The following is a 16,130-nucleotide window of genomic DNA, read 5'->3' as shown; positions in this document are numbered from 1 at the left end:
CTCCTCCTCCTCCTCCTCCTCCTCCTCCTCCTCCCCCGGCGGTACCCGCGGAGCAGCAGCGACACAAAGGAGCGGCCGGGTAGCGACAGCTCCCTGCGAGCCTGGAGCAGTGCGGGGAATGAAGGAATCCATCGTTTCCTCGTCGCACGGGAGTTAAAGAGCTCAGAAGAGCCGCGTCCCCACGGTCCGAGAGGGAAGGAGCCTGCCCGGAGCCGGCTGCGCCTCCGGAGATGCTCCGGTGCTGATGTCAGTGGGAGCGTCCGAGCCGCTGAGACCCAGCTGAAGCTGCATCAAAAACGACAGCTCCGAGTTCCAAAGATAGCGGTGGATAAACCCCAAGGCTAATGTTTTTCCTTGCCTAACCACAGTTCAGCATTTCGCTGCCTCTGTCGTGCTCGCTTTGTTCCGAGATAAAGGACTATTGCAGGGCTGAGATGGTATTTCATAAAATTGCTGTGTTCCCTGAATACATCTGCCCATTAAAGCAGCAAGAGGTGCTAAAATTTTACTAGAAAGCACATCACAGGGACAGGGAGGAGTTGTCCTTGGTTTGCTCTCCTGCCAGTGAAGCCAAAAAAAAAAATTGCCCACCTCTACCTGCACCTGCATGTTCACCCCCGGCGACACAGCTGCACTTCCAGGTGGAAGTGGAGACAGCACACAGGTCCTGCCTGTGCATCAAAATAAAAAGGGAGAGCCCGGCATGGGTTGGCCAAGTCACCCAGCACACCTTAGCAGGAGGCAGGTAAGGTAAATCAAGCAGAAATGCAGGTGCTCAATGCAGCAGGGACATCAGTGAAGTCGCTGGGATCTCAGCCTTGCAAACAGATCCGCAGCTTCAGCTCCTGGCACCTCGGGGATCTTGTTGAAATGCCTCACCTCCTGGAGAAGGAGCCTGAATTAGTGCCCAGTGTCGCAATCAAACCTGTGTGTATCAATGTGGTTTGGTGGTTTGATTCACCGTGCCTTTCTCCCCTGGATGGGGAGGTTTGTGCCACCCTTCTGGGAGCAGATCTCCAGGGAATGTCATACTAAGGAAAAAAACCCAACCCAAATCAAAGCAAAACCGAACCCAAAAAAAACCCACAAAAACCATCCAAAACACAACAAAAACCAAACAAATAAAAATAAAAAATATACCCAAACCAAAACAAAAAAAACCCACAAAAACCTTCAAGGAAAAAACCCCTCAGCTGTATCACCTTGTTGAACTGGTCCCTAGGTTAAATATTCCTGGGAGGGGCTCAGGAAGGGGAGAAAGGAAGGGAAAGGACTGGACTGACACAAGATTACATGGCCCAAGTCTCAGCTCTTTAGGTGGCAGGCTGAAACTACCTGGCCTGTGGCAAGACCCTGAATTTTGCACACCCTGACCTGGTGTCTAGGTGCATTGCAGTAATCCACTTTCTTTCTCACTTTTCTCATTTCTCACCATTGTTCTTTTGCCTTCTCCCCAGGAGAAGTGGGTGGATGCAGTTGTGCCTCTTTTCAGTGAGATTTGTGTACAGCTGGGAGGGATTTAGTTTTTATCCTTCCAGACAACCATATGTGCCCCAGAAGGCAGCACTGAAGGAAAATGAAGGAGGTCTGGAGTGCCCTCAGTTGCTGCAGTGCATCCCATGGACAAGACAGAGAGCTGAGAGTATTTGTCTCCTGCAGGAACTCTTTTTGGATGGCCTGGTCATATGTCATTTCCCTCTGGAAGATCCAGACCAGGAACCAGGATTTGATCTGAAGTGCTACAAGAGGTGAGGATAGAGGACAGAGAATGGTTTTGTGGTTCTTACCATGATTTTTTTGCCAAAAGCAGCTCAAGCCTTTATTCAGCTGGAGTTCCCTAACTGGAAACTGTTCATGACTCTCAAAAACTCAGGGTCTACAAGGTAGAGCAGCTTCACAAGAATGGGATGGAGGCTTCTTGCCAGCAGGGCATGATGGAAAAGAAGAGAGATGTTACTGGTAGATTATAAAGCAAAACTGCCCAGAAAGTGATACTGACACTGAAATTTAAAAAGGGAAAAAACAAAAATTGTATTTAAAAAAAAAAAAAAAAAGGAAACTTGTAAACACTTGCACATGGGGCTTTGTTTATTTCCACGTGTGGTTAATCCAGATGGCCATGTGATTACAGCTGAATCTGAGATTGTGTATCACAGTTGGACAGGAAGACACGGAGCCTGGAGTGCTGTGTCTAGAAGAAATGAGACATTTTCTTCCACGTCTTGTGTACATTTTAAAGGCACAAAGAAAGAGTCAGAGAAGCAGAACACAAAAGAAAGCAAGCCCAGCGGGTATTTATTTTTTTTTTATAGTTACTGGAAGAAGATTGGACATTATCTATGTGCTTTTTAATTGGCCAGAAATGGGAAATAAATCCATCTTGTGTTCAAGCTTCCTTTTACTACAGAGATAGTGCATTACAAGGTTTTGTACTCTTGCCAATACTCACAGTCAAAAGAGTAAATTGCCAGTTTTCACAGAGTTGCATATTGCTCCATAAATATATATTCAGCAGGGGCATATACCTTCTCATTTTAATATCTGTATTATACTTTAACACATTTGATTAGAGAGATGCACGTGCTGGGAGACTGCTGCACTTCCTACATTCAAAAAGAATTTTAAAAAAACCCCTCAAATTTATATATGATGCATCCTTCCTTGCTTTTGGAAAATGAAGATGAGGCTGTGCCACCAACACTCCCTATTGACACGTTCCCACCTCCCCGTCCCTGTGTCCAAACTGATGAAAAGAGAGTTTCCATTCTCTTTAAAGCGTAGAACAGTAAAACCACTGGAAGGTTTCTGGCAGCACAGCCCTAATGGAAAAGCTCCATCTCACTCATAAGAGCTATGCAATGGTCAAAAGCTATTATGGAAATCCTGTTATCATTCACTTTACAAAATAAATGGGAAAAAAGTATCTGGCACTGGCTACAGAAGAAAATCTCCAGTCTGACAGAAAAAGGAGCAAGGGATTCATCAATTCTAAAATGATTAAGAAGTTTGGTTTTAACTTCTTTTTTTTTTTTTTTTTTTTTTTTTTTTCCCCCTTCCCAGAACAGACCTTACTAAAATAAAACCAAGGCAAAATTCCCTCTGAGAGCTCTGCCAGTCTCTGTCTGTTATATATTTTGGGAAATGGGGTGAGTCCACATGACCTCCGTTGTCCCTATCTTTGAGATAATGCTGTTATATTTTAGAAGAGCACTTGAGCTATGGTTGACAAGTGCTCTATGCAGCCCTCTTATCACAAAACTTCAGTAAGGGAAAAACCTGAGCCCTCTGAAACCATAGAAATCATAGAAGAAAAGCAAGTGGAACTTGCTGATACGGAGGTAATTCAGATCTTTTATTTTAAAGTAACCCCATGGAACAATTAGAAGTTTGACTGTAGCATTATGAACTGCAGAAAGTATGGAAGTTTTTGTCTCTAGAGCCCTGTTCTTCTGCTAATGGTGATGAAAAATACTGTGGATCCACGATCTGGCTGAACTTACCTCAAGTTCTCTGCTATAAAAATGGCACAAGTCTCCCTCCTGGGAAATCTTGGATAGTTTCAGACCCCAACCTGAGTGGACTGAAGCTGCTAAGCTGGAAGTTAGTTTTAATTTCTTACTCCCCAGTCCCCAGAACTTTCTCATCTTGGGGAATACACCAAATTGCAAATTATCTGTCAAATGCTAAAGACACTGCAGGGTGAGGCCATGAAGGAACATCCCATTTTCCCCACAGCAGATCAGCTGACTTCTTATTAAACCATACTCCAAAACTTCAGAGTCTGCCGTGAATCCTGTCGTATTTCAGTCTGCTGTTCCGGCCAGGCATTGCATCTGGATTCTTCCCTCAGTGAAGACACATCTGTCAAGTGAACCTGCTTAAATTCCTAGTGAGAAGAAAAGACTGAATATCATCACGATAAGAAAAACAGAAATGCAGCAGGTAGGGATTAGCTTCTTCTATTAAGTACATGAAAAATACCAGCAACTTTCTCCAGTCTATTCCAGACTATTTAACCTAAAATGGTTGACTTTTCCTGAATATGTCATTCTTTTCTTCCTGCAAATATGTTTAACTTGGGCTTTCTGTCTCCTTCACAGACCTGCATCGCCTATGGGGCTCTGAAGTAACTGCAGCAATCCTTGATAAAATGGCATTCTTGCCACATTAAAAATGGATTTGCAGCTGTGCAGCAGACAGAACTGAAATGTGACAAATAAACTATTCAGTGTGAGGTGTTAGCAGTAGTTGTATCCACTTGTGATGACCATTCTGTAGTTAGAATTCCAGTGAGAGTGTGTGGTCTTTAATCAAGTGTCCTTTTAACTTCACAGCAAATGCCCCCTTTTGCATTTCAAATTATCATTTAGGATAGGCTCACAGACTTCTTTAAAAAAGTCTCCTACATATCTACAGGCTACACCTGCTAATCATCTTTTAAACACTGATCCTGGCAGGGTGCCACACACCCACATAAGTCACCCTACCAGTCCCTTCACCAGCTGGGCAGGGGAGAGAAAATACAATAAAAGGCTCGTGGGTTGAGATGAGAACGCAGAGAGAGATCAGTCACTGATCACTGTCACAGGCAAAACAGACTTGACTTAGGGAAACTGGTTTATTACCAATCAAATCACAGTAGGATAAAGACAAGGAAAAACGAAATCTTAAAAACTCCTTTGTCCCACCCTTCCCTTCTTCCCAGGCTCAGCTTCACTCAATCTTCTCCTCCCGTTTGGAGATGGAGAATGAGGTTTGTGGTCATTTTATTAAAGATTGTCTCTTTCTCCCTGATCAGGGAGTCCATCCTGGAGCTGGCTGGTGTTGGCTCAGCTGGACACAGGGGAAGCTTCCAGCAGCTTCTGGGAGAAACCACCCCTCTGCCACCCCCCGATACCCAAAGGTGGCCATGCCAGCCCCAAACAAACAGAGTTTACTTCATCTGCTGTTACAGAGCAGCTTTTATTCTGTCAGTGAAAAAACAGCCCAAAACAGAGCAGCAAATGAAATGGCACAGAATAGGTGGTGCAGCTGGGCTGGGTGATTGATACAAAATAGAACACAAGTCACTCAAGTCTTTCCTGCTCTTATGTCCTAAGACATTTAAGGCCAGGTAATGAAGATGTTTTTGTTTTTTTTTTTTTCTCACAGACCTTTTCCCCTTTGAGATCTGCTTCAGAGCAGCAGCATTTTCTTCACTGGCTTCCCTCGCTTTGCAACTCCAGCTTCCTAAGTCGGTCCTCAAACTTTTGAATGTCGACCCGATGCTTCATTAGGAACTTCCCATTGAAGTGAAAAACAGGTATGTCATATTTGTATTTATCATACCACGCTGAGTTCTCTGGAAGGGTAATATCCACCTCCTGCAGAATGAACTGTGGCAGAAAAGAAGTATGTCAGTTCCTGTTGGACACTGAAAAACAGTATCTGCTTGTCTTCTGATCAGTGTTTTCCTCAGAAATGCAAGGCTGTTTTCTTGAAGACTGTGAATTTATTCTTTGTGTTGTAGAGAAGGGCCTGCTTTTTTGAGTACAAAATATATGTAGCCACAACCCTTGGCTGCCTCTCTACAAGGGACTCTCTCCCTACCCCAGAATATTCTTGTTCCACTTGTTCTACTGCAGAGCCACTCTCCTGTGGGCAGCAACCTCAACAAACACACAGCTGGGAACAAAACAGGCAGCAGAGTGCAACAGCTCTTAATGCTTCCATTAAAGGTTTCATCCTTCAACACAGAGATCAAAACCTGGCTGAAGCGCAGCAAAAACTGCAGTCACACATAGTTCAAATATTCCAAGCCCCACTTAGTCACATCCTTCCTCAATAATAGCATTACCTGCCTCCTAAAAGTTGCAAACTCATCCTTCAGAAAAGGCAACAGTATTTACAAAAGGGGTGTTTTCAAGAACTATTGCAACACGGTGTATATTGGTTTAGTTTGCCAATAGTTGTAGCATTGTCACAAAATGCTTTTGGATAATGAGTTTTATGTAAATCAGTGCTGAAATAGCCTTGAAGAGGTCATCCATGAAAGAGTAACAGATGCAAATAAACCCAAGCAATTTTCTTTTTACAAAGAAAGAATCCTGATTAACTGTTCTTTCCATATAGAAAACATATACAGTATTTCCATACATTACCCTTTTCTTGTATGGCTCAAGAACTTCTTTTGCTTCATCACACAGAGGGCATGGTTTCTAAATGAAAACATTCAGAGTAGCTTAAAGCATGCAGTAAAACACAAAAGTTGTTTGTGCTGTAAAATAACACACCCAGACAGGAGCATTCATTACTGTAAATGCACATTCCCTTCCCTGCACCCTGGCCCTGACGTAGGGCTTTCTAAAACTTTATTTATCAGTGCAGTATGGATGAAAAGAAGACAAACAAACTATCCAGACACTGAATTTAATTATTTTACATCTGCTATTCCATTTCTCATGGAGGAAATTAACAGTCTTCTAAAAGCTGATCCAAGGGAATGGTCTGAAAGGTCCTGCAGAGACCCCTCATTTTGGTCAGCAGTGAATACTCAAAGCACTGTCATCACCAAATGAAGACAGCTGCAGGTCCCATTCCTGCTAAAAGAGGAATGAGGAAGCCACAGAAGTAACTTCCAGCCTGTCTCAGATCGAGACACATGGCTCAGTTCAAATGGGAAAAGAAGACAATTTAAGATAACCTGCTTGGCTTTGCCTGGGAGAAATTGAGCAGAGCTGGAAGGACAGCAACCTCCAGCAGGGAGAACTGGCAAACAACTGCAGTGTTTTGACCTGTGGTGGGGTCAAAAGAACCCTCACATTTTTGAAAACTCCCTCATCTTCCACTAGGGTTGAGTATCTGAAGAAGTAACTCAAATGAAGGCATGCTGCTCCAATGTTTGCAACAGCAGGATTTGGCCTGTAATTCACATGGTAAAGTATTTGGAGGTGAATGTGATCACTCTGTCCCTCTGCCCCAAAACAACTTCCACAGCTGGAAAAGACCTTCTTCTCCTTATTTCCACTGAAAAGTCTTCCTAGGGCTTGTTCAAATATGAAGTTAATCTGAAACTGCTACTTTTTATTTCCTGAATGTGAATTACTTCGGATTAAACACTCTACTTTTATTTAGATCTCATTTGAATTGCCTTTCCCACATGGATGAGCCCAGGACACTAAAGTGCTGTGTTCTTCATCGTCCTGAAAAGTTACTTTTGGAGGGCCTGGTTTAGCAGATACTGGTGACTGAAAGGAATGACCCTGGATCCTGCACATCAGTTTTGTGACACACCAGGCTCCTTCCAGTCAAAACAGGACACACCTGGCTCCTCTGGGCCTGTGGAGAGCTTCCTGAAGTACCAGGTACATCAATGCATTTGGCAAAGGAAGCTAGCTTTTAGGAAAAAAATATGGTGTTACCCACATGGCAAGCTTAGGCAGTGGGTGGTACTGGTTTAAAATAAAAATGTAATTATTTTAACAGTGAAATCTTGTTTAAAAGTAGATTTATGTAAGCAATTGTTGCACAAATCCTGGGGTGGTCAGAAAAGGGGACTGAAATGTGAAACCCATTTGGTTGTTTCCATCAGTTTGATTCAGAAGTCATAGCTCCCTTCTGCTTTCTCCTCCTCTTTTCTCCTCAGTAAAAATAAGGAGGAGGCAAACAAGGGGTCAATTAGCATAAACTAACAGCATAGATTAATTTTTTTTATAGTCTGCAATTTTCTTTGTGGTTGCCAGTGAACATTTAAAGTTAACAGTCAACATTTAGAGTTAAAAACACCTTCTACAAAAGGCCATTTCAGAGAACTGCTGGAAATCTGCTACTAGAAAATATAATTTCACACAGTGCCTTAGTAGTTAGGAATTTTAAGACATGAAGAGCTTTTTTTCCCAATTATTAACCCAAAGGTAAGAGCATTATTCCCTACCTTACCCCATTTGAATGATGAAAGAATTCTGAATTGGGCAGGGGGAGAGAAAGCTGCAACTTTATAGTTCTTATTATTAAATGGATGCTGACCTATTATTTTTAACCTATTCATTTGTCACACAGTTTAAACACTTCTGTGTGGTTACTGATGGAATGAACAAACACTGAGCAGGAGGAAGAAATTATTTTAATCGTATTTAAAACCACCACACTGATATCATCACTCTCAGTGCTTTGCATTTGTAGTTATTCTCCTCTTGAAAGCTGCAACAACCACATAAATTCAGCATAACTCACCCTGTGCCATCCTTTATAAAGCTCCAGAACTATGCAGGTATCAAAAACAATTCATGGAATGTGACAGTCCACAAATGACCCTTCCTTCTCATCTCATCTGTTTTCTAAATACACTTAGGAACCCTACACGCCTTTTATTTGTTGCCAATAAAGCAAAAAGAGGGCAAAACCAAATCTACTTTTCCCTCACGTGCTCCCAGCACTATTTGGATACATTTTACAGTCTCACAGGTGGTGCTGAAATTAAACATGAGAACTTTGAAGAGCCTGCTTTGGCTGCCGATGCTCGTGGCTGGCAGATTGTGTGTGTAACAATTCATCTCTCTCTTCTCCATTTTCAGGGTGAAACACTGGCAGCTGGGCCAAATCTTCAACCAGCAAATGAACCATAGAGTCACTGAGGCAAAACTGTCCTGAAATATTTGTTGATTGCCAATTCTTGCTTGCTACAATGAGAGCAGGATTGTGCTGCGAAGCCTGGTGTGCAGAAACCCACTAAGTAAACACTACTTTGAAGGGGGGGGGTAAAAAAAAAGGCAAGCACAAGCCATTTAATCTGTGATTCCTTTGTAACAGAGCTGATAAACACACAGTCTTGCCCAGCTTTATTGTGTAAATAGCTCTTACCTTGGTGAATAAAGTCAACACTGGCTTATTCCTGCTGGCTGAGCAGAGTTGTCTCCCCAGGGGGCTGGGTGATTGCCTCACTCGTGGCAGGGCTCTGCTCAGAAAACAGAGCACCATCATCCTGTTTCAGGCAGAAATAAAACCCTGAGTTGCTCTGTGCCAAGTTATAGCTCATGAAATTTAATGTCAGGATAAACGCGACGCTTCTGTGGCGGCTCTAAATCACACACAATCAAAACATCCATCCCAGGGTTTTTATGCTCACAGTATCAACACGTTCATCAGGGAGGTGGTTTACTACGTGGCAGGCCAGAAACACTGTGCAGCTCAAAACCAGCAGTTCCATTAAGAAAAGAAAAACAAAACACCTACGTTTTCCTTGTTGAAATGCCTTTTTTAAGTCCCTAACGCGAATGCTGGCATACATGCATTACACCGCTCCACCTCCACAGATGCCAGCTGGAATTACACATTTAAAAATGCAAAGTGCTGTGCTTTGAACCTCTGTAATCTTGCTGCAGTGTTTGACATAGTCTACTTACCCGAATTATTCCATCAAAAAACTAATCTGCACCTAATCAGAATATTAATATAATGCGTTCCGCAGTGAGTATAAAGCTGCAGCCAAGATGATTTAACTTGCTAATATTAAAAGCATTCACACTGCCCCAAGTCCTTCCTGAAACAGCAAATTGATTGATGGGTTTGTGATTCTTTTGAGTAAGTTAAGTGCTATTGAGGGGTGCCATGCTGGAGTCTTGAGGTCACCTGTTCGTGGTGTCATTAATAACAACACTGCTTCCTCCAAACTTTTGTCATAATGTGACCTTTAAAAGGCATTTTAGGATCCAGGAGCAAAACAAAAAAGATCTCAGAATCCAAAGGGAGTCTGCATGGTGATTATCAGTAGACATGACACCTGATACCAGAATTTACACCGGGAAAATTTACCCAAAATTTACCCTTTTACCGAAAGCCGAACTGTTTCTGCTCAGTTTCAGGCCTGACTTACCTGTAGCTCTATTATCTAAAGCTAAATATCAATAAATTGTCATAAATTGTGATGTCACAATTTCAAACAGATTAAGAGTGAGCAGGATTTCATTGCAACTGCTAAGCACAGTTTAGGATGATCAGTAAAAAAGAGCCCAGCACTCTTTTGCTTCACTGGATCTCTCAGTAGCAGTATCATAAAGCTTTTCTTTTTAAAAGGACAGTTTATCCAGAAAAAACACTAAGAAAGAACACTGCAGTGGACTCTAAACTTTAATGCTGTATTTCTAAGCCACAATCACAAGAAAAATCAAATGGGTGACAGGGCACTGCTCCACCAATCCTCCTGGCCAGCCAAAGGACAGCAGTTATTAGTAAGAGTCAGCTGCAGGGGCAGAGCAGTGGAATTCCTGTCACTGAGCACTGACTGGCACAGCTCACACTGCCAAAGGTCATGGTCCTTGGCAGATACTGCATTTGTTTCACTTTGCCAGGTGGAAATAGAACTGCCTGGGATTTTGCATGTTAAATGTAAGAACCAGCTTGGAACCTTTCGGGGAAAAAAGCAGATCTGGATGACAGGAAGAGCCTCAGTCAGAGGTGGAAAATTTTTAAACCCACAATAAATAGAAATCCAGAACGGGTGCAGTTTTGGCTTGGAGAATTTGCAGCATGTTGGCCTGTTCATGTGCAAGATAAAAAATGGGGGGAAGAAAAAAGGTCTGCTTTCTGACAAGTTTTTTAAGAATGCTTTCGTTGCTAGCTTTTGTAGCAAGCCTTCCAAATGAGGAAGATGCTCTCAAATTGTTTTGTGGCTAGCATAAAGAATGAAGCCCAGATTTCCATAGATCACATTCTCCCTTCCACACACATACGTGCATAAAATAACTCCAGCTCAGTCCTATATAGCCCCTTTTTGATCTCTCCATGCTCTGTTGTCCTGAGGATAACTCCTACCAAAACATCAGCTGAAGGGGAATGAATAAAACAGTATCAGTTACCTGAGCTTTGAGACCCCACAAAAAGAAATCAGCCAGCAGTGCCTTAACTTCTTACCAATTTTATGTAATTACAAGCAATTCTACCTTCAGAATCCAGCAGCAAACCTTCACTGACCAGTACTGCTACTGAAGAAAGAATCTGCTTTTTCCAGGGCTAGCATGAGTCTAGCTGGACGTTTTTATAAGAAACCAAAAGAAAACAGAGTCCTGTCTGTCTATTTATTCACTGAAGTAAAATGATACCAAAGTCACTAAAATGCATGAAACTTCCCATATAATTATTCTGGATCTCTCTCTAGACTACCACCAATTATGAAGATTTGCTTGAGGGAAAAAAATGAATACATAAATGCAAAGAAGGATGATTGCAAACTTGAGAATTTAACTTCCCCTACACCACACACTGCTAAGGATTTAACAAATTACTCTTTTGAGTCTCAACTTGGCCCACGCTCTGTTTTGCAAAGCCAAGTTGGACTCGATCGCTGTTAATAGAATTTCCATCACCCAATAAATCCTCATCTGTAGGAAAAGTAAGTTGTGACACTAAAACCTTCCATTATTTAGATGAGATAACTATCTGTATAAACCTAGTCTCAGCATCAATCAAGGGTAGACAAGCATGGATGGCTTTTTTCTGGAAGTATTTACCTTTTCAGCAACAGCTGAAAGAGAATGGGGGAGCAAGTAGGTGCAAATATCAGAATGCATGTTGATGGCATTTAAAACACCTATCTCCTGTTATCCCTCATTCTAAATGAGCTATGGCCATCAAGGAAACTGAAGTTTCTGGCAGTCTGCATTTGATTACCTACCAAGGAAATGCTGAACAGGAAAACAGGTGCCACAAGCACAGACCAAGGAGCCCACGTGAGTGGGGACAGCAAATCCTGCAGCTGTGGAGTTCCCCACGCAGCTTTTACCCCACCAGATGGTCAGAGGAGGCCTGCAAAATACACAAAAATCTTTTTTTTTTTTGCACGTGCACATAACTCTAGAAGCCTTTCAGGGAGAATCAGGTTCTTGCAAGAGCTCAAAATTCAAAGATGTCAGCAGCAGTACCAGCTGTATCTGTGGGGAGATGTTCTGCATCAATCAATGCTTCCATGCATTTTCTCCTCCAAAGTAGGGTAACCTGGGGAAAATGCCACTAACACACTGCATTCCATCCCAGAAAGGAGGGAAGTATCCCTTCATCCCAATGGAAAACACATTTTGTTCAGTAATCCCCCCAAGAGTGTGCATCCTAGAACCTGGTCCAGGGCCACACTCCAAATTTCAGGTAATTTAAATAACATCCAACAGCCTGCTGTAATGGCCTGTTCTGAATACTATACAGAACTTACACAAAACTACAGACTGCTTCCATAATGTAAAGTTTGTAATGGAGCTTAAAAGATAATAGTAATAACAGCATAATAGACTATAATATATATGCCATATATATATATGTCATATATACTATAGAACACAGCATATTTTATCTATAATCACGTATCTCATGAAGTTATATTAATATCTCATATGCTACACATCCTAAATTATCATATTAACATGTTATGTATATAACATATAATATGTATATAACATTACATATCCTAAAATTACCATATTAAGAAATATATCAATAATGTTAAAATACTAAGATATTGCTGACATTAATACATATTAATATTTATATAGACCCAATAGAAGGTGTTATTAATATATCATTAGTATGTAGTATTGGTTTGGTGTGTTATATTGATAATTATATTAATTATACTGTTTTTATGTAATATATTTAATGTATCTAATGATACTGTATATTAATTATGCATATGATCTTGCATATTATATAATATGTATATATTACATATACATCTGTGTATATGTACAGCTTGTACCTTTTAAGTGTATACATATATATATTAAACATTATATATACACACATATATCCATATACACATACACAAATATGCATGTAAATATATAAAATAGATAATAATATGGATTACATATATGCATAAATATAATTATATTTACGATATATATATGAGATTTATATATGATATATATATGATACATATTTGTGTATACATACATATATTATATGCATGATATATGTATTTGTGTAAAATATATATACATATATATGAACATATGTGATACTTATGAAAAGAAAATATTTAAAAAAATACATGTGCATACATACATACATATATACACATATATATACATATATACACATATACATATATACACAAACACATATATATGTATATACATATATATACACATATATACATATATATAAATATATATACACATATACACATACATACACATAAATACACATATATATACATATACATATATACACACACATATACACATATATATACATATATACATATTTACACATATACACATCTATACATCTATACATCTATATACACATCTATACATATATATACATATATACATACATATACATATACATATATACATATACCTATATATACACATATATACATATACATATATATACACACACACACACACATATATATATATATACACACACACACACACATATATATATATACACACACACACACACACACACACACACACACACATTTATTTATATAAATAGCATCAGAAACGTTTTTTAAACACTTCTGTCAGTGTTGAAACTTTTGAGGTAAACCACCGAGGCCCCGCCGGCGAGCCCAGCAGGGTACAGTGTATCCAGAGGCATCCTCATTATCCCCCGCAAGGAGCCGGCCCCGCTGCTGGTGCCGGTACTCGCAAACCTGTAACCGGACCCTCCGCAGGGACAAGGAGCCGGGACAGCGCATCCCGGGGGCAGCCGCATCCCCGAGGAAGCAAAGCCCGAGGAAGCAAAGCCCGAGGAGTGGAAGGGCGAGGAGCCGCAGCCGCCCCGTGTCCGGTCCCGCACGCACCTTTGGGAGCGGCGGCGGAACGAGCCCGGCAGCGCCGGCTGTGACGTGACCCCGGCACGGGAAGGAAGCGACACCGGCCCGGGAAGCGCTCCCGGCGGCCAAGGGGGCGGCCGAGGCCCGAAAGGGAAAGTAAAATGGTAATAGTAATAGTAATGATGTAAATAATGGCAATGTAACAGCGGTGAGAGCAATAGAAGCGTCACAAAGTTTTGTTAGGGGGCTGGAGGCTCGCCGGGAGGGAGGAAGGAAGGAAGTGGCGGAAGGAAGTGGCGGAAGGAAGTGGCGGAAGGAAGGAAGGAAGTGGCGGAAGGAAGGAAGGAAGTGGCGGAAGGAAGGAAGGAAGGAAGGAAGGAAGGAAGGAAGGAAGGAAGGAAGGAAGGAAGGAAGGAAGGAAGGAAGGAAGGAAGGAAGGAAGGAAGGAAGGAAGTGGCGGAAGGAAGGAAGGAAGGAAGGAAGTGGCGGAAGGAAGGAAGTGGCGGAAGGAAGGAAGTGGCGGAAGGAAGGAAGGAAGTGGCGGAAGGAAGTGGCGGAAGGAAGGAAGGAAGTGGCGGAAGGAAGGAAGGAAGTGTCGGAAGGAAGGAAGGAAGGAAGTGGCGGAAGGAAGGAAGTGGCGGAAGGAAGGAAGGAAGTGGCGGAAGGAAGGAAGGAAGTGTCGGAAGGAAGGAAGGAAGGAAGTGGCGGAAGGAAGGAAGGAAGTGGCGGAAGGAAGGAAGTGGCAGAAGGAAGGAAGTGGCGGAAGGAAGGAAGTGGCGGAAGGAAGGAAGGAAGGAAGTGGCGGAAGGAAGTGGCGGAAGGAAGGAAGTGGCGGAAGGAAGGAAGGAAGTGGCGGAAGGAAGGAAGGAAGTGGCGGAAGGAAGGAAGGAAGTGGCGGAAGGAAGTGGCGGAAGGAAGTGGCGGAAGGAAGTGGCGGAAGGAAGTGGCGGAAGGAAGGAAGGAAGGAAGGAAGGAAGGAAGGAAGGAAGGAAGGAAGGAAGGAAGGAAGGAAGGAAGGAAGGAAGGAAGGAAGGAAGGAAGGAAGGAAGGAAGTGGCGGAAGGAAGGAAGTGGCGGAAGGAAGGAAGGAAGGAAGGAAGGAAGGAAGGAAGGAAGGAAGGAAGGAAGGAAGGAAGGAACCAACCTTTTGCCACCTGTGCTGATGCTGTGTTTTATTTGTGGTGTCCTAGAACAATGATGTCTGTTCCAGAAAAGTGCTGCCTTGCCTCTGCATGGCTCCAGTTCCATGATGTTCCAGTCACATCTTGCTTTTCCAGCTCTACCACCAGAGCACAGTCCTGGCTGGCAGCTCCCCCACCTCCCTCACTCCATGCCCTCCGCTATGTACCAGAAAGTGGGCAGCAGGGCTCAAAATCTTCTCCATCCTCCTGCAACGTGGATTTTGGGCACCCACTCAGGTGGGTATACTATATAATGGAAACAATCCGATTTTTTGGAGGGTATCATTAGAGCACAAAGGGTCACAACAACAAAAGCACACAGGGAAAGAGCTGGGCCTGTTTAGTCTAGAGGTGACTGAGATGGGATCTTATCAGTGCATATAAATATCTCCAAGGCAGGTGCTAAGAGGATGCTCTTGATGCTCCATTTGACTACTCTGATGTGTTTCAGTTGTCAGGTGTCTTCATTTTCCTTTGTCCAGGAAAGATTTAAGTAAAAATTAGCAAGTGTCCACTGCTGGGCAACTAAAGCTGTGGGCTGATGTTTAGATTCAGTGGCTGTATTTCTGTCAGGATTTTGGTTTTGTCATAATAGGCTGAGAGTGGGAGTGAAATCTTTTGGGTAGAGGCTCAAGTCAGCTTCCCCTCTTCATCTGTGCTCTGAGAAGCACAACAGCACACAGGGGAAAGGCTCTCCAGGGGTGCAATCCTACCCTGCTGATGTGACACATGTAATTAACCAGCATTGAAATTAACACGAGGGAGAGTCAGCTCTGGATCCTAGTGACTCATTTTCAGCCACTGTCTTAATCCCTGCTGTTGAACAGAGATGTAATGATGCTGGCAGCTGACACTGGCTTCTCTTTTTTATTTTTTAATTTTTTTTTTTCCCCCCACCATCAGAAAATCCAGGCTTTGATGTTTGGCACTGCTGCAGGACAGACCTGACAAGCCTCCCACAAGGGAATTGCTGAGCTGGCTCTCACCTGGCTTACACTTTCTCAGAAGAGGTGGGAGGACACTCAGACAGAGGGCAGAAGCAGGTTGGAAATCAGGTTTAAGTGAAGAGATCAGCACGCTCTTGACATCTCAGATTAATTTTATCCCTCTCACACATCAAGCCTAGCCTTCTCTGGGACATGTGTCTGTAATTCCCTGAGGAACCTGGAGGAGACAGCTCCCAAAAACAGTTTATTT

General features: G+C 42.4%; 1 protein-coding gene across 3 annotated transcripts; it reads right to left on the bottom strand.

Moving 5' to 3' along the window:
• Nucleotides 1–4,712: 4,712 nt before the first annotated feature.
• On the bottom strand, nucleotides 4,713–14,028 carry C4H5orf63 (chromosome 4 C5orf63 homolog). 3 transcript variants are annotated; one of them, XM_005532230.3, is made up of 5 exons: nucleotides 13,781–14,028; nucleotides 11,648–11,778; nucleotides 8,839–8,959; nucleotides 6,141–6,197; nucleotides 4,713–5,375 (listed from the first exon to the last, which is right to left on the bottom strand). In XM_005532230.3, exons 3-5 carry the CDS (start codon nucleotides 8,956–8,958, stop codon nucleotides 5,196–5,198), a joined length of 357 nt encoding a protein of 118 aa, XP_005532287.1. In that variant the 5' UTR covers nucleotide 8,959; nucleotides 11,648–11,778; nucleotides 13,781–14,028; the 3' UTR covers nucleotides 4,713–5,195. The 3 variants fall into 3 exon arrangements, with proteins under 3 accessions (XP_005532287.1, XP_014116282.1, XP_087910154.1); XM_014260807.2 differs by lacking the exon at nucleotides 13,781–14,028 and adding an exon at nucleotides 13,631–13,774; XM_088054028.1 differs by lacking the exon at nucleotides 13,781–14,028 and adding an exon at nucleotides 11,895–12,289.
• Nucleotides 14,029–16,130: the final 2,102 nt, after the last annotated feature.

Source organism: Pseudopodoces humilis, chromosome 4 (assembly GCF_049639895.1).
Source record: "Pseudopodoces humilis isolate 2021_Gansu_Grassland_sample_001 chromosome 4, ASM4963989v1, whole genome shotgun sequence".
Taxonomy (NCBI): Eukaryota; Metazoa; Chordata; class Aves; order Passeriformes; family Paridae; genus Pseudopodoces; species Pseudopodoces humilis.
The sequence above is the reverse complement of the archived record's forward strand: the minus strand, read 5'-3'. Positions and strand labels throughout refer to the sequence as shown.